The 23145-nt window shown below is 47.0% G+C and overlaps 1 protein-coding gene across 1 annotated transcript in view; it reads right to left on the bottom strand.

The window, feature by feature from the left end:
- LOC139102943 (uncharacterized) overlaps window positions 1-21038 on the bottom strand; it is a 60223-nt gene extending 39185 nt beyond the window's left edge. The window contains exons 1-2 of the mRNA XM_070657156.1: window positions 19818-21038; window positions 5024-5301 (exon numbers count right to left, since the gene is read on the bottom strand). Of these exons, the coding sequence (XP_070513257.1) occupies window positions 5024-5301; window positions 19818-20049 (510 nt within the window). The 5' untranslated portion in view covers window positions 20050-21038. The remainder of the gene's footprint in view (window positions 1-5023; window positions 5302-19817) is intronic.
- Window positions 21039-23145: the final 2107 nt, after the last annotated feature.

Raw genomic sequence — 23145 nt, 5'->3', positions numbered from 1 at the left:
CGAGACGGCATTTCTCTTTTTTAATCGTGCAAACGCGTTGACATATTAAATTACTGATACAAACACGACGCACGCCCGCGAAAATAAACAAAAAAGATGTTATATCATGCGGTAGCTCCGGGCCGCAGGATTATCGAAATATTTTTCCGTTTTAGGACTTTTTACATTTAGCCTTCCTTTCTCTCTCTCTCTCTCTCTCTCTCTCTCTCTATCTTTCACTTACATAAGTTCAAAAAAATTTATAGTCTATTCTGCAAAAAAAAATTCAGAAAAAAATTTTTTTTATATATTTACCGTGTGTAAAACAGGATTTTCAAAAGTTATGCATTTTTCGTAGCTATAAACGTGGCGAGGAAGAATTACGGACTCCACGTGCGTTACGCAACAAGACGAAGATGTTATTTTATTAGCGACGCGACCTAGATTTTTCACACGAAACGATCCGGCCCTTCACGCCCTCGTCGCGACTCGACGCGTCGCGTAGACGCACTCGACGCCGCTTTCGGCATCGTGTGTGCCGTGGATTGTGACGTCAGCACGTGACGATGCTCGCGTAGTTATGTCGCGGTGAGCACGTGCGCGTAGCCGTCGGCCATTGGCGTAGCCGCGTCCCGAATTCCCTTCATTTCGTCCTAAATCTCAAAATAGTGATCGCCGGCTCGATCGCACGAGTGACTCTTATATGAAAAGATAAAAACATTTCGGCTATCTCCACGGATTGAACAAGGCCGCATTTAGAGCGCCTGAATGCTCCGCTCGCTGTGGATGAATAATGAACCCTGAATAATGAAACAAATAACGGCACGAAGTTGCGAGAGGACTGTGTCGCGAACTCGGGAAATAAAATCTAAATAATTCACGCCCGCGTAACACTTTACGCTCTAAATTTAACCGCGAGGATCAATTAGCGCGAGTCAAGAACCGCGCCGGATGCAGCTTTGTTCTCCAAATTATCGCAGCGTTCCCGCGATCTTCGATCCGATGAGCCTGCCGCTTTACGATCGCCGTCGATCCGGGATTTATCTTCGCTACCGCGACTCGCATCGGCGGACGATGATTCACGCGCGAGTCTAGACATCGTTATTTCCCGGAAAAGGTAATAGCGACACGTGGTCCGCTCGCGTATCGCGGCCTTCGTCGAGCTATCGCGAGTGACGTTGCGTCACCGGCCGGCGGACAACCGCCTCGTTACGTCACCGCGCGTATATTCTGGCCTCTTCACCCGCGTGCCACAAATCCCCATGACATATGGGTGCCGGCCCGCGGATCGCCGCCCGCGTCCCAAAATATCAATAGCCCGTAACCGATTGCTCGCGAGGAGAGTAGATGCCGCGCACGAACCGACACTTAGCACGTCTGGATAACGTTATTTTATACGTCGCGACGTTCCGAGCCCGTTAACCTAATTCCCGCCTGTATGCCGAATCGAATCGGCGACCACCTCGCTTCAGCCCTCCGAAAAATGTCCCCTAATCACTTTAACGAGTATAAATAATACAATGTGCTACGGAACGGCAGAGGTATTTCTGGTCGTGTGCGGTAAAAAGTGAGAGGCGGAAAGAGGGACCCCGAGCGATCTGACTGATAGCGATTTCGCGGCTTCCATTGAGCCCGAGCCCGGAGGATCGATCCGCGCGGCCGAGCGTTTCGGCGAGGCGATTTGTCACATCGCGTGTCACGCTCGACGTGTTTACCTCGACGCGCCGGCGGAAACGCGGCAGGGAATCTCGATTTGCGATTTTGCGGCCTGCGCCGGAATTCGAAGCGCGCGTAGTACCGTTGCGTTGCGTCCGCCGGCTGAACTGCTCCTGTATTTCTTTTTTTTCATTTTTTTTTTTTTTTTTTTTACTTTTTCTTTTTTCTTTTTTTATTCTTTACACTCGCCCCTGTTTTTCACGCCCGTGGGAACTCTCGCGTCGATCGGCGGGTAAGTCGCGCCGGTTTGGCAGCGGCGCCAATGCGCCGCACTTGGACGTCGCCCAAACGTAATAAATTGCAAATCAGGTCATTGCTTCCCCGTTCTCGCGAGCGCGGGAGCTTTAACGTTTACCAGTGGAAACCCGGGTGCCGCCTGATCCGCGGGGTTCGCACGGCGGTTCGCGCAGCGGACGCGTAATGTCCGTCCGTCGCGTCGGGTCGGGTCGCCGCCGTCGCCGCTCCGCGTCGCGTCGCATCTCGTTGGCGTCGCGGTGGTTTACGGTGCATCCTCCTCTCCACGGTGCCCCCGCGACGTCGTCGGCGACGACGCGACACTGGATAAACACCGCTGTGTCGTCGTGCACGGTCGCGACGGCATTTTCCACGGCGCGGAACGAGGAGCGTGTCGCGGAAAGCGCCGCGTCCGATTCTTCCGTTTTATCCGTTCGATTAATCCTCGCCTCTCGCATTTACGTTCGCACGGCTCGCTGAATCAACCCATTCGAGCGATAAGGTAACGAAGAGCGTAAATAACGGTGTGACTTCGTAAGACTTCAATTACTTAGCGTGGGAAAAAAAGAAAAAAAAAAAAGAGAGAGACGAGTCAATTCGTAATTGCTCGGCCGATCTACACGCGAAAGTTCTCCGGCGAAGGAAGCAGAATAAAGCGAGAGGAAACAATGGCGGTCCGCAAAGGAGTAACCGGAGACCACCGCTGCAAAACGCTAGACATAATATTTACTCCTATCCCGACTAATCTCTCTTTTACGGTCGGCTATTTGCAGTCCGCGACTTCATTACTGCCTTCGGCCGAGAAGGTCGGACGGAGGGTTGAACGAGTGCTCGAAACGCTTCAATAAAAAAAAAAAAATATCGAGATTTCAACAGATTTCTAACTCTCTTCAGTAATCACTGACAATTATTACTATCAAATTAAAAAAAAAAAAAAAAAATTATTTTATGAATTTTTACGTTAAAAATATTATATAGAACGCGGAAGTATTAAAAAAAAAAATATATATATATAAAAGAACTCCAAATTGTCCACTTTAAAAATATCAAGAAGAGTACCGCGAGGAGAATAACGACAACAAGGGATCCCCGGTCGAGAGGAAATTTCCGACGTCGTAGTCGTAGCATTCCAAAGTCATGCTGTCGCTCGGTGCATCTGTATGCGCGCGGAGGAGACGGCGGCGGGTTCGTGTGTGCCGCAATCTGGCGCGGATCGGGAGCGAGATAAGGACGAGGAGATGCGCGGCTGAGAGAAGCGGAGGAAGCCGCATTACAGAACCTTGCGGCCTCCGCTAAAGAGCACCGTCGTCGTCGTCGTCGTCGTCGTCGGCGTCGGCGCGCGCGAGAATAAGGGCGGACCCGTAGTACGCCGTAATCTAATTTGCGATGCAATCTAGAATAACAATGGTCCACGTCGCGGCGGCGGCGGAAAGGGGGCAAGCGTGACGGCTGTACGAAACGCATCGCAACGTCGGTCTCGCCGTTGTGAGGAGGCGGACGGAACTTCCGCTGACTCTCCTCGACGTAATCACGGAACCGGTAACTTCCAAATTAAGTTCCCCATCGCCCGATGCCGATGGAAACCGAAGCGCGCGACGTGGACTCACCGCCGGGCGTCCTTGTGCCCTCGGGGCTTTGCCGAGGAAAGGGCTCGCCGCCGCCGCGATCGATCGCCGGGATCCGGTATCTCTTGCCATCGGAACGGTACGACGTCGCGTAGTGAGGCGTACAGGCGTGTTACGCCCGCTTGCGCGAATTATAGTAGATGCTTTTGTAAAATTGCTCGAACGATGCAGAAAGTAAAAAACTTCGATCAGTTTTGCTGACTATTAAGCTATTTTTTTAATTTCGTGTAATAGAATTATAAATATAATTTTTTTTTATAGCAATTATCTTGGACTTTAAAATAACCGACCTATCTCGTCAAATATTTCGATCAAAAATCGGAAATAAAGTCTTAAAAATATATTTATATCAAGATCGGAGATTAGACGTTAACGAATTATATCGTATTGAGTTACGTGCGAAGGATTTGCTTTATGCGGCTCGACGCTTTGCAAGGTCTTCGTCTGGAAACTCGTAACTTTTAATGCTATTGATTACGGCCGCGGGTGGATCTCGTGAATCACGCTCGTCCTAGATTCGACCTCGTTGACATGTGAAATGATTGAATCAGAATGTGCGGAGACGAGAGAAAAAGTGGAGGCGCGGGGAAGATACACGCGGTCGGGCAAGCGCGATCAGGCTTTCTGCGGGCAGGAGGAAGAAGAAAAAAAAAAAAAAGGAGAGAAACGCGCCAGATAGATGCAGCTGCGCCGCGCTCGAGTCAGCTGGGCCGGCTGACGAGATTAGATATCGGAGGCTTTTTCCTAGATAGCCTTCGACGTTCCGCGAATCGTGCAATAATCTCGCCGAAGGTCGACAACGTCGGCGATAACCACCTCCGCTGGATGGGAAATCGCACTTCCTTTCACCCCTTCCCTTCTGACCGCCGCGCAATTCTCTCGCTAACCGCGATGACAACGGCACGTCTATTGCCCGGCGAAAAACGCGCCGATAGCGCCGCGTGCCTTTTGGACTCGTGACGCGCGATATCATGCACGCGCGACGAGACCGCGGCGATTGTTCGGCGAAACGCGGCCGAAAGTAGCGCGAAAGAGAATTGTTTGCGGGGCGAGCGCGATAGGACGTATCCGCATCGCGAAGCGACACTCGTTCGTGCCGTTATTTGTAAAGAAGCTATTCGACGAACTCGGTCAAGTCGGCTAAAATTAGCACGACGTATACAGTTACAACATATATGCGGAAGTGTGCTTCGGTTTTATTTCGAACGGCTTACGAGATATATACGCGATAATCCGCGGTATAAACCCATCGGTGACGCAACTCGCCGCTAATTCTCCTGAGTTATCGTAATAAAGTTGTCCCACCGTTTCCCCAATATTAGACGCTTCGGAAGCGCTCCCGCGTGTAAAAATAAATAATCGCGTTATTTCTCGTCCCTTTAATCATATTACCGCGGCCGTGATGCATTTGCCGTGGGTGCCGTTATGAAATCGAACTATTCACAGAAATGTAGGAGAGGTTTACTCACCGGGGTGTCAGGATAACGATAGTGATCCTGTAATAGAAGGCAGCGCTGCAACGGCGGCGGCGGCGGCTCCTCGCGACGATAACGATGACGGTGATGATGATGCCGATGATGATGGTGGAGAATCGAGGCAGAAGCGGTGGAGGCAGAGCCGGGTGGTACCGGCTCGTGCACCAGCAGCCGACGATGATGAAGGTGACGCGATATCGTCGCCAGGACACCCACCAGTGCTCCGACTATCAGCACGAGCGCCGCCGAGACGATGTAGCCGCTCGCACCCACTGCAACCGGAAATCGGACACCGTGATTTAGTTTGAGTAATTTAACTCGATCTTCGAACTTGGTCGTGCGTCAATCCGCCCGTAACTTTCGCGTTTATCTGCCCCATTATGTCGCAACCGCCGCGACTTTTTCTTGGTGACGAGTAGCAAAGAGATAAGACTATCACTAATGCGAAAATGAATTATTCAAGGGACGCGAAACAATTTTAGTAAACCGCGACCGCCGGCGCTCGACGATATATTGATTTCTTTGTACCTTCCCGCGCGGTGTTTAGTTGATTTAAGAATATTTCTTTTCTTTATACTTTAAACTGTATTTTTTTTGTATAGTACTTTAATGGCAATCAGTTTCCTTATTTAAAAAGGAAATGTAGAGATTACGTTGTCGTCGGTTCTTGCCGCTTTTCCGCGATGCTGATATTTCCGCTCGGCTCACCTGGTACTCGAAGTACCATTTAACATACATGCATCCGTAGTTCCGCGAGGCGCACGACGTTCTAATGTCTAGTATTGTTAAAATTGGCAACGCCAATATTTTCCATTTAAACTATCTGTGCGTTTAAATTATAACATAAACGTGCACATAAACGTGCACGTGTGCAGGAATGAAATATAATAACGCATTATGTAACGTAAGTGATGGCGTAATGGTGACACCGTTAAATGATACAATAAAAAAAATTAAGGCGACAATTTTATCACTTGGCAAAAATGAACAGTGCAGAATATTAAGACGTATCTATTTCGTCGAGCCGTGCGCGTTGTCAGGACTAACATAAGTTGTTAAAACTTAAACGCATGTGACGCGAGTAATGCCCCGAGTGTGGTTTGTTGAGTCGGCACACAAATCATCGACACGTGGAACCGATTAGATGTCATTTTCCGCAACCTTGCCGCCGCCAAGGACTCGCGAGCATAATCGCGCTCGTTAAGATGCACTTTGCGAAATCTAAGAACGTCGCGCGAGGCATCGCGTTATCAATCATATGCGGCATCGTTTCGTTACATCGCGGCTAAAGTGCATAAATCGCAAAACGTGCACGTGCCGCAACACGGTGATAAATTTATCTGCCGCCGCAGCTGCTAATTGGTCAATAATCAGCATCTGATGATACATCGGTGCAAAAACCAGTATTTAAAAAACTAATTTAATCAGAATAAAATTTCTGCGCTATCAGACATTCATAATTTTTTATACACGCTGCTTGAAATAATTAATCGAAATCGCTGAATTAAAAATCAGACGATCGAATTACTTCTATCGTGTTCCTGCGTGGCTTTCCGAGCGCCGTACGAGCAGCCTGATCGCGAATCGCCGTTCGGCATCGCGAACGTCAACGCCGGCAGGTGCACCGAGATCGAACGACCACATCTTCCTTTCCCCCCTTCGCCGCTTCCCTCCCCGAACCGTCACCTCTTGCTAGCTGACTGCGGAACAGAGCCTGGGGTCTCCGGCTTCGTCCGACGGCCTCCATCGCTTCCTTGTTCTCCTCCTCTACCGCGCGGCAGGGACACGCGTGTCCATGCGCGTGTCTCGGCTCGGAGAGATACCGCCCGGATGCAACGAAGGACCGATGACGACGAGATTGAGAACAGGGACGGCGCGTATGTTCGTCGAATCAACAATTTAGCATCGAGATTACGAGAATTAACCGAGGAACTTGTCCGTTAATTAATGAGAGTAACCCTATCAAAGGTTAATAACACATTTTCTATACGAATAAATCATGCAATTTCAAAATGGGAATGTAATATGAGAAAGAAAAAACATCGATTTAATGAAAATGGAAACGTTCGAATAACGCGTGAATTAATTCCTACCGCATTCCTTTCCCCGGATGGAAACTACAAATATGTAAAAGCGAAATAACAATCTTTTACGAACAAATTAATGCTAAATTCGGTTACGATAAAAAAAAATTTAAAAAAAGTATATATGTACGTATTACGAGAGCATTTACGTTTAAAACGGATGTTTTCGTCATACCAGAGTCAAGATATCATACCGAAAATATATAGCATCGACTTTGCTTTGTAAACGGAGCATCACGAGTATGCCAGCTCACACCGGCCCTGATTGAAAGCGAGAGCGAGAGCGGACACGACGAGAGATTGACAGAGAGAGAAAGGGGGGAAGGGCGGCAGACGGGGGGGTGTGCAACGCCGACCGAGATGAGGAGAAGGCGAGGTGAGCTGTGCAGAGCATGCGGTGCACCAGACAAAAAACGATGAGCCGCGGTGGGGGCCAGACGGGGGGCAAAAACACGCGACGAGGCCCAGAGCCCGGGCGCTGCGGGCCCCTCGTTTGAACGACTCTTCCTCTCTGTCCTTCGCTACGGGCATCGCGCGATGCTGTGTACGTGCGCACCGGTGTATGCACTCCGCGGCTTCCACCGAGCCGGAGTGCATCCACCGAGCATCGCGTGCATCGCGGTAGAAAGGACGAGTCCGCGATTGTTCGAGCTGGGGATATTGAAAAGGATCAGCGAACAAATGGGCGGAAAAAAATATCTTCGTTAAATGTTTTTTTTTTCCTCGTTGAAACTAAAAAAAATAAAAAAATAAAAAAGAATTGACGCCGGTCTCCTTATCGCCGGATCGGAAAATCGGCCAGCGATCGAACGAACACGAGAAACTGAATAAAACTCTTAAAAACTTTACGCACTGCTGGAATGATAAGAGAAACCGGCTGTGGGTGCACGATGGTTCCCTCCGAGATTCAATTAAGCTAACACACGAGCAATCGACAACGTACCGTGCTTGTATATTTCCCCGAGAGCGAGTCGACGTGGTGTGGCGCGGCTGCGAGGGTACTCGGTCTTATCTCGAGCTTTCTTGCTCTCTGTTATCACGCTGTATGGGTTCGCCGCTCTTTGTGCCGAGTCTCGAGTGCTGCCTATTTGAAGTGCCGCGAGACAAAGAGCGCATCGCTCCGCATTCACTTGGAGAAGACTAGCGGCAGCCTGGACGAGACAAGGTGCGCCTCGTACGAGGATAGATTGGAAAATAGAATCGGATAATAGACGCGGACGGTAACGAGCGAGAGGGAGAGACAATACGTCGCCACCATGATCTACGAGTTAGGGTCTACGAAGTAGACTACGCCGATTTGGCACGATCTAGGTACTCCATTATCATCGCGATAAACTGATAAACGAGGGACCACGCAGATTTCTTTCAACCATAAGAACCTTGATTCGCGCCTTGTTTCTAATTTAAAATCAGATGTTCGCTTCTCCGATAAGCATCGATGAATTCAATTGTTCGCGGATAAAACGCCGGGCCGCTATCATCAAAATTATGATGAGGCGAAATTCGTATCGTAAGGGAGCGGGCAACAGCGAGTATCCTCGCCCAACGCCAATCACGAATATTTAATTAACGTCTGACTGCAAAATTTTCGACGTACTGACGGCGCGGAACAAAGACAGGTCGCGGACGAGAGAGCGAAGTGGGCGAGGTAAAATCGAGAAAATGGCACGTGCAGTACGAACCGGCGCGTCTGCCGCTACCCGGTGAAACGCGACGCCAGACTAAACACTAATACGGATATCGAATTCCGAAAGACGCTTAAACAATGACTTTTTATTTTTAAATAGCCCGCGGGCTCGTGTTTCTCGGCATGTTTGTCACGGCATTGCCCAGCAAGGATGCCGCGGAAGACGATCGCAGAACCGAACCAGGGAAGGGAAAGACGGCTAGGGTCTCGCCGGGCGGCTGTAACTACGCTACTTTGTCAACTAAATCACGCGGCAAAGGGTTTAATGTCTCCTCCACCACCCTCCCCCTTTCCCTGGAGCCTGTGACGAATGCACCGGGCGAGACCCACGCAGACGGAGAGTCGGAACGGACTCTCGTATGCACGATAGAGATCTGAAAAAGAGGACGGGAGGAAGATAGCGACCCTCGCGATTCCCGCCGCTATTGTCCCGTCTGTGCGGCTCCTCGTTAAAACATCTTTAATGATCGCTCCTCAACCGACGATCTATCGTCGAAGTTGGTACAATACTGCGGAACCGTCCTTAACGGTGCCGCTTCCGCGCGGTTTATCCGTCACTTGATACGCTACGATTTCGACAGCGACTCCTTACCGAAGCACCTGCGAGCTTTTGAATTCTAGCTGATTTATCGTAAGTGCAACTTCCCGCGGTAATAATGAAAAATCGCGCAAAGCATATACGCGTATAATTATATTAATAACAAATGTATGAAGCATTAGCCAGTATTTTTTTTTCTTTTTTTTTAATTTGTCTTCATCATTTTATTCTCAGCGAAATTCTTTCCCCTCTACCGATTGCTGTTTAAATCCAGGCCCGCGCCCTGTTTATTTGTTACGCTGCAATTTACGGTCATAATTGGTGCGTTGCAAGCTTTAATTAGCTTCCGCGAACACAGCGTTTCGCATTAAATTCCTCAAATATGGAAAATGCGCGGGCGCTTGTTTACAGGCACCAAAAACAAAAGTGCGACGCGCGGAGAGTAATGCGTTCGTTATTCACGACTATTTTTAATTGTTTTAACCAGGAGCACGTTTTGGCAGCGTTTTATCGCGGCGCGGGGCGTAGCCGGGAGCCGAATCTTTTTCCAGCCTCCGCCGAGCGGAGATAATCGAGGGCGGGGTACGCGGGGAGGGTCGGACAAGGTGGTGAAAGAAAAGAGCGGACTTTTAATCAATCCGCCGCGACGAGGAAGGTTAAAAAACGACCCGCGCCCACGCAGCGGCTGTCCACGTGCGGGGATGCGTAGGTGGCTCATGCGTGAGGTGGAAGGAAAGGGGTGGGAGAGAAGAGACTCGCGAGAAGAGTGCCGGTCAGGTTGCGAGGACCGAAGCTGGCCAAGGCCAGAGCGCGGTGGAGCCGGGGCGGATTATTTTTAGCGCTTCCTACTATTGTGCAAAGTGCGCGAGTCTGTCGAGCGTCTAGGCGAAAGAGACTAGTCCGGCCCGACTGCATATGCTGCCGCTACGCTCGGCGCGCACGTGTGCATCCTGACTTATCTTTCGCGGATGAAGTGCTATAGATTTGCAATTAGCGGCGGCAAATACGTCCGCCGCTGCACTTTTTCGCTCGAATAATATAATTTACAGACGACACGGCGCGGCGCGGCGGCGCTCACCGGCGTGACACGTACTCGTTAATGCAAATGCAGGCTCTGCAATTGTTGTAGACTCGATTGTTTTGCTAATATTTCCCGTGCGCGAACCGACGCGTCACGTTCCGCGATGTTGCGTCAATTGCGGGAGAGAAGAAAAAAAAAAAAAAAAAAAAAAAAACAATTCAGAAAATAACGAAGACAATCGCGTTTTAGAAAGAAACTAATCCGAAGGGTACGACCGCCCTCGTCGGCCAGAAGTGCACGGCGTCACGTACAATTTTCGCGGATGAAAGACGAAGATTGATTTACGCGTCGGAGCGTCGTGCATCTACGACGCACAATGACCGTGCGATTAATCGCAATTTCCGGGACCGTTCCGTTTCTTTGGCACTTGACACCGATTACCTCGGTGGTCTGGATCGCTGCCGCGACTCGCGCTACCGACGACGACGAAGACGGGCCGGCTGCGACGAGGCTGACGTGACGCAATCGATGTACGCGTGACACACATTAGCGGCGCGTAATTCTATCGCGCTAGGTGTTACGCGTCGCGCCGTCGACAAGTGCGTCCTTGGCCGGCGGATTGACGTTCGCATTAAACGTCAAGTAGTCTTGCACGCGAGACAGTCGCGTTTCCGTCGACGATGACTGTCGTGACACCGAGGAAACCGCGTAAAGCACGAGACAGGCAAGCAGAGATCTCGAAATATTAACGGGACATAATTTCTTTTCTCCGCGAAAGAGAAAAAAAAAACTTCTTTTTTTTTCTTTTTTTCCTTTTACGGGGAACGAGATGTACTCCTAATTGGTACATCTCTTTCCTCAAGAACATCGCTCGCAGAGTAACGTTAGAGGAGCAAAGAAAACAGGACGCGGCTCCCTCGATCGCATCTTTATGCTTGAAACCTTCCGAGTGCGCGCCTCTATGTTAAGTCAACACGCTGCAACTCTCCCGCTGACAAATCGCGGCGAGGCACGCGGGAGTGTCGCGATTGTAAGAGGAAAAACTGAAAGTGCAGCCGCGGAATGTAAATACGAGGCGCGCCCCGGCGATTCCTGTTCCCGCGCACACACGAGCGCGCGTCATCGTTTCGAGGAGGCGAAACGCCGAAGCTGCCTCTCGGAGGCTGTGCACGAAGGTAGAAAGGCGAAAAGGAAAAGAAAAAAGCAGGAAGGAAGAGAGAAACGCCGATCGCATACCAAGCGGCCGAATGCGATAAATCAGCCGAGATAGAGATCGGAAAAACGGGCGTAGTCACTCGAGCGTGAATTGGATCGAAATTAGCGATCTCGCAGGGCTCCCTAGGACTGGTCCCGGATCTCTTCAGCATCTTTTTCACCAGTTCCCTACCTACCGACTATCGACTGCGGACTGCCGGCCATGAAATGAACGTCTACCGACCGCCGGTGCGACGCGATGCACGATGGCGTGCATCTCGAAGACGACGAAGATGAGAGCGAGACTCTATCCCGCACAAAACCCTCCCTTTCGTCGTGTAAACACGCGAATTTTTCTCGAAGAAAAATTGCTAGGTTTTTAAAGAGTCTAATATTCTCGTCAAATAAATTCCAACTCTTGTATTTTTTTTATTACGACATATCTTTCCCTATCGCTAGAATCGTAAGAAAAAAAAAGAAAAACAATTATCTTACGTTCATGTTTGAATTCTACATTTGCAGACGCGAGTAATTTATATTTATACGTAAGGTTTATTCCAAAGTCATTAGTAGTATCTCGCCGATATCAATTTGTATGTCATTGGACGTGGCAGTCGGTGGATATATAGCTGGTCTCGCGATTTCAATATAAATCATATTTAATGCATACATTATCTCGATTTAAATCGTACTTAAATCGCATTTAATACAATTACTATTTTACCGCGGACGAACGTGACTGGCATCGTCATATTTACGAATTAATACGACCAGGACTGCGACATTACGCGACGAAGTATAATTCCTCGTAGGCATGCATTAATTATCGCGTCTTGTAAAAGAGTGCTGTAAAAGCGCGCCTCGCAGGCGTAAGAAGTTTAAATGCCGCGGAGACGTTTAAATGCCGAAGCGGATTTACGAGCGTTCGGAGGGGTAACGGGTGGAAAGCATTATTTACTACGTTAAACTCCCGTATGCGCAGACTAAGCCGTCTCGATTGCATAACGACATAAACAGCCAGTGTAATAGTGGCTCAAGGTCTACTATACGCATACGCATTGCGTCAGTCGCCACGATTTTAACGAGTTACATCGCCACGCGCGGCACGTAAACTCATCTTCGATTCTCGCATATTAATGGGCTTGTGTCAATAAGTTTCGTCCCGGGCCTGTAAAAAAAAAAAAAAAAAATCTCAGCCATTTGCATTGGGAAAATATTCCACACGGCAATAATTTTTTTTTTTTTTTTTAACGACCGTGCCGACACTTTAATTCGCTTCACAGTCGCCAGTTATCAAATTCGAAATTTTATCCTCTCCCCTTGGACACTGCAAATCGCGGCGCGCGCGATTCCACGCTTACAGCCAATTTTTCTCGCCTCGACGCGCCCCGGAATCGTTTCTCATTCGAATAATTTCTGCGCGATAAAGTGAATAAATGTTAACGGGGCATATTCTATATATACGCGCAACGTAATCACCGCGATCATCGCAGCACAACGGAACAATAAACGGTCTGTAAATTCCGTTTCGTCATGCTCTTTGATATACGATACTGTCTGGCTGATTGGTTATCCAATTGTGCGGCTTTTTTAGAATAGACCTTCATTCAAGGACCTTGGCCGAGCAGACGAGGACTAGACGTGCGTGGACGGACAGCCAGCGATTTCGTCACGCTCGCCGTGCTCGCTTTCATGCGCGCGTATCCTTCTCCGACGCATAACAAAACATTTCTCAAGCCAACTCTGTACCCCGTTTTATCGCACTGCCATTTCATCTCGTCGCAGGAAGACGATCGCGATTTATACACGTGCCAGGTTCAGGCATGCAGAAAATTTCAAAAAAATCCGAAATCGTACATAATCATATCTCGCATATTAAAAAAAAAAAAAACTATCATGACGCGCGTTAAAAATTTGTTTCAATTTTATGCAATTAATTACTTGTTTTTCCCCTTGGAATACCTAATTTCAATAAATATAAGGAAACTGTATTTTAACGCGGTATATTTAGCAGTGAGAAATACTGTTTTTAGGATATAATCATAAATATTAAACGAGGAAAACAAACTGATAACCTGCCTGCCCCGTGTGAAAGCTCATACCGGATGAGCGCGAGATAAATGTAACTTTTTAACACTTTGATTTTTCGCGGTAATTATAGTTTATTTTTGTGTCTGTCACGACACGAGGTTGACTGATGCGTAGCATTGGGCAACATTCCGGAACAGGGATTCCCAAACTTTCCAGTCCTCCGTTCAATTTCAATATCGCGAAAGCCTTGACACATGTATTCATTTCCCATCAATCATACATGTGTTATATATATAACATAAAATTTTATGCATATGTAAAAAAAAAAAATTCGATTTAATCGCGTACATCGATCAATAAAAAAAAGGCGACGATTATTTATTTCTAACATCTTTATATTTTTATTCCGACGTCTCTATCAATTTAAAAAAATGTATTAAAATTATTATTAAAATTATTCCACTTACTTATGATTAGTTTTACCATTACATGCAAATTATGTAAAAAAAAAACATTAAAATTAAATAAATATAAATTATGTCCCTCTGAATGTCTACATATTTTCTATTAATTAAACATTTTTCTACTTTACTCTATTTAATTTTCTTTTTGCCTTTCTTTTCAGAGGATATTACCTCGGCTTGGGAACCTAACCAATGCGTCAGAATGACGCATGTGAACAACGTGCTGACACTCGTCAAAGTTGCAAATGAGAGCAGCGTTTCCCTTTTCTCGCGTTTCATCGTCGCTTGGACGAGCTATTGTTTCTTCCATATCAGTGCTGACAGATCACGTCTTGTTCTCGTAACATTGATTTGACACGTGTCAATGTCAACCGGCTTCACGCCTCTCGAGAGAACGAATCGTGTCGATGGCACAGAATGCACGTGATACGCGAAAAAGATTACTCTTCAAAAATTTGTAACAAAGTGCTTCCCCGCTTCCGCATCAGTCAAATTGTAACCGATTTTAATGTATTCTTCGATAAGTCGTACAAAAAAAAATTGTAAAATAAAATTAATAAAATCTATAATAAATTAACTGCAGTCTCTTTCTTTCTTTCAAGCATGCACGTACTGTTAAATGTAGAAAATAATTTGACGTTTTACAAAATATGGTATTGACATTATTTTCGTCGGCATATTATATATTATGAATTATACACTTCACCTGGTTAATTTCGATATGCATTGAAATATTTACTCGGTGATATAATTATTACGAACGCCTAGCACGAATCGATGTCGCGAAAACGTTCACTTCTGCTCGAAGAGAGCATGTCGCGAAATTATCGTGACAGGCACTTCTCATTTTTGCAGGGAGAGACTATTTGAAATTGATTCTGCATGAATAAAACGCGATTTTGAGTAAAATACTAAGACTCGGATATAAAAAATACAGAGAATTCGTTTAGTAATATAAACGTTTAGAGATTCAATATTTGAAGTGTCACTCACAGCAAGCGCATTAAAAGACATACATGAATTATTAAAAAGAAATAATAAATTATTAAAAAAAATAAAAAAAATATATAAAAAAAATAGAAATACAAAATTAAAAAATGTGCAAAAATAAAAAAATACTTCTCAATGGCTATCAACTATTCATATGTTTTTAAGTTATCGCGTTTTAAAAATCATAAGTCGCACTGAGCGATAAATGAAGTGCGGATGAGGATATCGTTCGATCGCGTTCAGCTTACGAGGCAATTCGCTCGAGGAAAAGCTGATCTAATCATCTCACTCGGATTTAGCAACCGGAGTCATTGTTGGCATCTCGCGCTAATCGGCAGGATGAAAAAAATATCTCTTCGATAAACAATCTCAAGACCGCTTCCTGCAGCATTGACAGTTCCTCGATACTTCGACTGTACGTTCGCGGATAGTATTAATATCACGGTATCGACGATAAATATGGATGGCCCGATAAGCTCGGGGTTAGGTCTCCCGCACATACAGTTGTTTACGGCGCGTCGTATACTTCCGCTACTTCACCGCCTGGGTACTGCACGTCTTTTGCACGTGCATATGCTCGGCCAGCACGCCGCGATCGATTATTTTTGTTTAGTCTGTTGGTCGTTCTCTCGCATCCCTGTGTTCTCTCAAAACTACCGCCGCGCGTAATTGGTCCGCGCCCGGAGAAACTGTCAATACGCGAATACTTAACTTTACCGGCGTTTGCATTGTTACGGCAGGCGCGGCAATCCAGTCTGTCTATGTGCCGGAAAAATCGGCACAATAATTGACTTCCCCTTTGTCCATTCCCAGCATTTACTCGCGCGCGAGATCCAGCCTCTCAATTCTACTACGTATTAAGCGATTAATATATTTTTAATTTTTTTTTTTTTTTTTTTCTAATAAGTAAATTTAAAACTAGCTGAATTTGTCAAGGAAGCTAACATCGCCGAGTGATCTTTCCGTAAGCGGTATTTTACGAATTCAAGTTCCTCGCGTAAAGCCCCGCGCGGTTCGGATGGCTGCGCGGTGAAATTTACTTCCTCACTCCCCGGAAGTCGCGTTATTCCTTCCGGATGGAGGCGAGTCCCGAGAGCCGTCTGCCAACATTATAGACACGGTGCTTACAATGCTCTCCACACAACGGGGCGAGTCAATACTTTATAGTTCGAAGTGAGTTCGCCCGCTTGCTCGTTCACTCGTATTTCGCTATCACCCCCTCGTCGCCGCCGCTCCCTTCGCTAGGAGCTGTCGCGGAGGGTGCCAAGAGCACCGGGGGCTTTACATCGCTTCCTCCTGCCCTTTCTGCCCATCGTCGAGCGCAAATACGACCGGCGTATCGTGAGCTCTGTCGGCCTGCGAACGTTCTCAACATACGCGAAGAGTGGAACGCATAAAAGAGGATGACTCGGGAGAAAATTTACTAATCGATATTTCGTAAAGAATGACCAATACTATTGTTTCTAAATTTAATTATAAAATTATGTAGCTCGCTTAAAATATTATTATATGGAAACAATAAATAATTCGCATTTAACGCGTTTATTATTATTATTATTAATTATGAAAAAAACAAAAGAATTATTAGTGACGAAAAATTGATTTAAAAAAAAGCTGTATATCTTTCATGTCGTACATTCGATTATTAAAAATAACTCGAGTTGATATTTGAATATTTCCGAAAATATTCTATAATAAAAGTCGTAACATACTTATCGTCTGTTCCGTCGCGTTTGTTGCGCATTTATTTTTTAAGTATGCACATAATTAGAAAATTTATTATCACGAGATATTTTTAAATCCCCTGTTTTACATCCCCGGGTGGCAAAAATAATCGAGATATTCATAGAGCTAAACTGTACAGTGTGTACTTATTTCATCGGAGTATCGAACTTTAGCGGGATATCAAGTTATGTCGCAAGAGCTGATCGGTTAATTCTCAAGAGGAGCGAATAATTATTGTCTCGGCTAAAGCGGCCGCAGCGAAGCGAACGAGGCTGCGGGATGTGAACGCCCGCGATGCGGAGTATTTGGTACCAATATCCGACGCATGGAAAAATAATGATTTTACAGCAATTAGCGAAACAAGGCGCGGAAACGATTGTTGCGTAAGGTCCGTGACCGGAAGGGTGGCGAGTGCTGCAGGGCGGCCTGGAGAGGGGAAAGAGGGAGAGGGAGAGGGCAGGCGAGCGAGGTGGCGAGTATCTAGGTCTGTGTAACGATTTTTAGAGTCTCGACCCTACGATCGTTCGGGCCATAAAAAACTTGAGGCACCCCACAGTAGTCGAAGAGCCAGGGTTTCCATAGCGACGAAGCCCTTTCGCTCTTCGCCCGCGGGGCCCCTTTTGCCCTGTTCTGCGGTAACCTACCGGCTGCCATTGCCACCACCCTTAGCGCGCGCCGTGCCGGCCTCGAATCCCGGAGATGTACGTCGTAACATGAGCGCGACATAGCCAGCCAAGAACCGATGGAAATTGCCCGGTCGATCGTTAAATTTCTCGCCCTTCGTATGCTCGGTGTGAAAATGCAATTCTCTAACCCTTTAACTCAGGGAATTTTTTTTTATCTATGTAATCTAGTAGTGAGATTTTAATGTTTTTTTTTTTTTTTTAAAACTATAAGTTCGTATAAAAAAAAGAACTTTGTAATTAAAGATACTTTAACGTCTTTCACTAAATCTGAAGGGTGTGTGTTAATTGTAATAATTCTAATTACGGCATGCGAAAGGGGAATGTGTGACGATTGCTAAATTTAATCCTTCTCAATGGTTTTTCATAAAGAATATGCGCTAGTTAGCCGGGGTGTTTCTTTGATTTCATACAATGAGAGCGGTACTTTCTCACCATCGGTGCGTCAGTTCTTTTCTAGGGATACGAAAATAAATCGCGAGTTTTGGGATGCCTGACCGGTTACTCAGGCCATTTAGTCATTCCTCTTATACCGGGTATACTGGGCATCGCGCAGTCACGAGAACTCATCGTTGGGAACTGTCCAGATCACGAATTAGATCGTAAAAGAGAAGGACAACTCCGCGCTCTCTTGCAGGAGCACGGAAATAAACGCGTTAAGTAATGATACAAATGTACGGACAGCATGCATTTCAACGAGGGAATTGGCTGGCACGAAAGTAAAAATTCGTTGACAAACGTCAAAAAAGTCTTGCTCTGGAACGGATTATTAAATTAACGTAACGATATAATATCCGCTAGATATAAATAAATTGTAACTAATATATTTTATCCACGGGCTGAAAAATCGTTTTCTTATTCCCGACTAAACTTACGGCGTATAAATTCCGAATAAAGTCGTCCACGACGAAGGTTTCGTCGATAAATAATACGCAGCTAAATTCGCAGAGATTCGCATCGATCTTTCTTAAATTTTACGACGAGCTAGTCGGGCTTCATTTTGCGCCGCTCGCACGTGAATCGAAAGTCAAACGCGAATCCCGTCGGTGCCGAGGATGCAATTGTCGTCCCGGTCATTGTAGTTGCCCGGCATTATAGCAGCCGTATATTCGCACGTGAGGTACAGGGAACCACCTCGACGTGACAGAGCAAAGGGGTAAGGTATGGGAAATTGAAAAAAAAAATACTAGCTCGGCCCGGTGAGCGAAAGAACTAATCGGCTGATTTGTACGCGGGGTCACGGACTCGTGTACGCAGCCAGACGTAATCAAGAACACGAGATAAAACACTGCGCGGCCTCTGTATCGACTCTTTATTTCTGTCCGGCTCTTTTATTGGCACGCTAATCTCCGTAGCACGTTTATTCTAATCTGATCGACGACGGCGTATGATATATTCATTGTACGCAAAACGGATTAATTTCGCGGTAAGTGTCCGTGGCTCTTTACATCGTAAATCGCATTTATCGCTGGTATACCGAAAGTATCAGATTTTAATGTTGCTATCGACGGAGATTGCATCAATAATAAAAAAATTAATAAATATAATTACCGCCGGTTATTTTCTCGTTATCAAAAACACGATAGAATAAAAAAAAAAAAATGGGCATAACATCCATATAAAAATATATTACTTTCTACTCACGCGAGAGAAGTGTTTCTTTTTAATAAAAAGGACGGGGGAAAAAAAATATTCCAAGAACCTGCCTCCCTTCTTTTGGTAAGAACGAAAACGTGGACGTGAGCCGTGCTCCGATTTCTGTTCTGGTCTGGTCGAAAGGTAGCGAGAGGTGACGCACGAGAAGATACGAAATAAAAAAAAGGGAGTGTAAGGGAGGACCGGAATGGGGAAGGTGGCCCGCGTTCACGGTTGAAATAGTTAAAAATAACTCTGACCGAAGATCCTGCGGTTCCTGTAAACACGAGCTTCGAGCACGGCAAAACGAGCACGCCGCTATTCGCATGCGAACCCGGGCGATCCAGGGGGATTTCAGCGGGGCGGTAAACCGGCAAAAGAACGTGCGCGAGTCTCATTCAGATGCAGTTAAAGGATCAAAACGAGAGATTGCCTCGCACGGATTGGCGACTCTCGAAATATTCCGCTGAATACTTCTCCTTTCTCAACTGGAGAATAAACGCGAGTGATTTCAAGTATAAATAGCCTACTCAATGTCCAAAGGATATAGCTCTGCAATCTGTATTTTATTTTATACGCTGATAACTTGTTGCACTTGCGGAAAATATATATATATATATTTATATATTTTTTTACAAATGTAATAATCTTTTAAATGTTTCAAAAATTTAGTTTTATGTGCTTCTATAACCTTCCAACATTAGGTGAGATATTATTAATTCAAATTGTTACTCACGTGCTTCCATAGAGGTGTCTTGAGTCAGTGGTGGATGCTGCGTCGTCGTCGTCGTCGTCGTCGTCGTCGACGATGCAAAGGAATCCTCGTTGTCGCGCGCGATGGTGACCTTAAGCTGCTCCTCGTCGTCTTCGTCGTTCTTCAGTGAACCTCGCTCGGAACTCGCGCGCACTTTTACACGCTCGACCACCTGCACATCGTCTCCGGAGAACGCCGACCGCGACGATGACATCGGCCCGGCGACTGTTGTCGTGGTCCACTCGATGACACTACCACCACTAACTACGACCGCACCATTATCCTCGTTTCCCACGAGCACCAACTTGCTATCGCTTCTGCCACCTTCCACTCGGTCCTCGGTCACCCTCTCATCGATATTTCTCTTGGGCACGAAGCTTGCGACTCGCTGGGTCGTATCAAGGTACGCGACGTTCCGCGTAATCGTTCTCGTCGCCACCGCCGTCGTCGTCGTCGCCGTTGCCCTCGAAGCACTTTCGCCGAATAGAACGTCTCGCAGGGAGCTCTCCGGGCGCAATATCGATTCCCCAAACTTGAAGACGGGGTCTAAAGGCGGAGTGAAAGTCTGGACTGCAGGGTGAATCCCTTCATCGATTGACGGCACGGATTCCACTTTGCGAGATTGCGGAGGGTGCTGGTTAACACGTCGCCATGCCTCCGGCCAGGACTCGATGAAATTCGGGGAGGGCTGATCTTTCAGCTTCGATCTCGTGCTTATCGGTGCTCGCTTCGCTCTTCTCCGTCGCGCCGCGATCCCTTCGCCCTCGTTGTCACGGCACGGCGTCGGAACGGAAATATCTTGACGCCTGACGACGATGGTATTCAGCGGCGTTAAAGACGGCGGCGGTCTCGATAACGTCGGAGGCGACGACGACGACGACAGCGGCGGTGTCAACAATAACGGCGACGTTAATGACAGGGGTGACGTCAACGGCGGCGCGGGCGAAGGTGAAAGGCGCGTCGCCAATTCAAGACGATCCAGAGCTCCCTGATTCGCGTGACCTTCGGGACCGGCGTCGTTAGGGCTGAACACGCGCCCGATCGCCCTTCGGAACGGGCGCGGCGCGAACGGACAGTCGAGCGTTCGCGACGGCAGGTGAAGAGGCGTAGGAGCGTCGGCCGGCTGGACGCTATTCAATGGCGCGAGCACCACCGGCGCGGCCGTCGTCGCGTGCGTGAGGTCGTCGAGAAGAGCAACGACGAGAAGAAGCAGGGGCAAGCCCACCCCCGCCCCCGTGGTGGCACCCGCTACCCCCTGCCGCGCGATGAGAATCCGCGAGGCGGCCGTTCAATCCGGCTGTCCGCGATCAGCTCGCGACGGTGAGCCTTTGTCCTCTCTTCCTCCTCCTCCCCCTCCTCCGTCTTCTCCTCCGTCGCCGCCGTCTCCTTCCGTAGCTCGCGATTTACATGCAGCCACGCGATCCAGCGGTCCTCCTCGTGCACCTGCCCGCATTCGACGATTATACACCGCGTCCCCACGTTTGTTCTGCCTTGGCTCGTGCCGGCGTCGTGCCGTTTTCGCATTTATTATCCCGTCGCGCGTCTTAGACACGTGCTGTCCCGATTGCCGCCGCGATGGCCGATCGACTTCACCGCACACTCGATTAACTGGCCAGATACTGTGCACCCTGTCCACGGGCATTCCGCCATCATCGTGCACCCCGCGAACACTCACCGCTGCGATTCGCGTCCCGATGATACTCCGCGCGTCGATCTCGTCCGCCTGCGAAGCGTTGCATCTTCCGGTCGCGCTTCACGCTGCCATCGCCTTCTCCGCGTCGTCTTCCCCGTATGCGGACGCTACTCGAACAGCGTTCAGACGGCTACAGCGTAATCTGAAACAGTAAAAAATTTTCGAACTTAAACATACACTTCTAGCTCCGTGAATCGTTTTACTTATACTTTTACTTTTTTTTTTTTTGTTAACCTTAACTTCGCTAACGACTTAATTGGAATTCAAACCCGGAATTTTATTTTAAACGTTAATTTGTAAGGTATAGTAAACGTAAGAAAATGAAGATAAATATTCATAAACTTTTATACATTTCTATAAGCTTGTCTCGCAGTTGGTTAACGTGAGGTGTTAGCATCACGTAATCAATACCAAGTTCACGTGTATCGTTTGCCGCCAATTATTCACGGGACGCAATTATCCCGTCGGGAGTAGAAGGGTTAAACAGTCCAATAACGAGCGCATGTACGGATGTAATAGTGCATGCGTGTCTCACACTGTAAATACCGAACATATATTTCCCGCGAGACCCGCCGGGAAAATTCGTCTCGAGAAAAATAAGAGGTTAATTAATTAATTTGCTATAAAAGCCTATTAAAGGTACGAGCCGCCATTGCATTCTAATTTACGCGAAACGTTCACATTACGCTTTAGAAAATATCTTCTATATACGCAATGCCATTTGTACGTTAAAAAATATTGCCGTATTATTACGATACAGCGAGAGCCGCGGTTTTCGATTTTCACCTCTGACGTTACATTTTCGATATCCCATTCATTAATCAACTGCCCGATTCTAGAAATGCACCGCGAAAAGAATCGACCGCTCTCGCGCGTTTTATATTTCAAATGCTGATGCACCGTTTGTTCTCGCTAGCAGCAAAATAGCTTAAATAACTAATCCCTGGGCATAATAAAGGTGACACGGCAAGCCATCTGCATAGAGCGAAGAAACACAGAAATACGAGCGTCTAGATGGGAGTGACTGATCTAAAAGTGTAACGGAGGAAATATAAAGGGAAATGAGAGAGAGAGAGAGAGAGAGAGAGAGAGAGAGAGAGAGAGAGAGAGAGAGAGAGAGAGAGAAAGAGAGAGCAAAAGAGAGATCGAGGCTATAGCTGTTAAGCTTCAAATAATTATTAAACCTTTCTCAAAATTAACTAGAATTTAATTACTCTTGAAATTTGACTCGATAACGTCTTTTTACTTTCGATTGTTCGTTCCTAGATTTACATTGCGACATCGAGATTCTTAGAGTCATTAAAATACGTTCCGCCTCGAAGTACAATTTATACACCAGCATTGAAGAAACTAATCTCTTTAAAGTTCTCCCGGCTCGGCGTTCGGCGTTAAAGAGGGGAAAAACGTGCGAGTCGGGCGCGGTTTGCGCCTCGCGCGCATTATGACATAATTATATGTGAAATATTTTCACGAACCGGGCAGGGCAGAAATTCGCAGCGCTACCTCTAAAAATATTTAAGACACGCGCTGAAAAAATAGACGGGCAAGCAGAGTGAGGAATATACGGACGGCGCTTCTCGTTACACGAGGGTCGGCTCTCCTGAAATTTGTTTACTA

The sequence above is a fragment of the Cardiocondyla obscurior genome, linkage group LG05 (assembly GCF_019399895.1).
Source record: "Cardiocondyla obscurior isolate alpha-2009 linkage group LG05, Cobs3.1, whole genome shotgun sequence".
Taxonomy (NCBI): domain Eukaryota; kingdom Metazoa; phylum Arthropoda; class Insecta; order Hymenoptera; family Formicidae; genus Cardiocondyla; species Cardiocondyla obscurior.
Note: the sequence above shows the minus strand (reverse complement) of the source record. Positions and strands in the feature narration are given on the sequence as shown.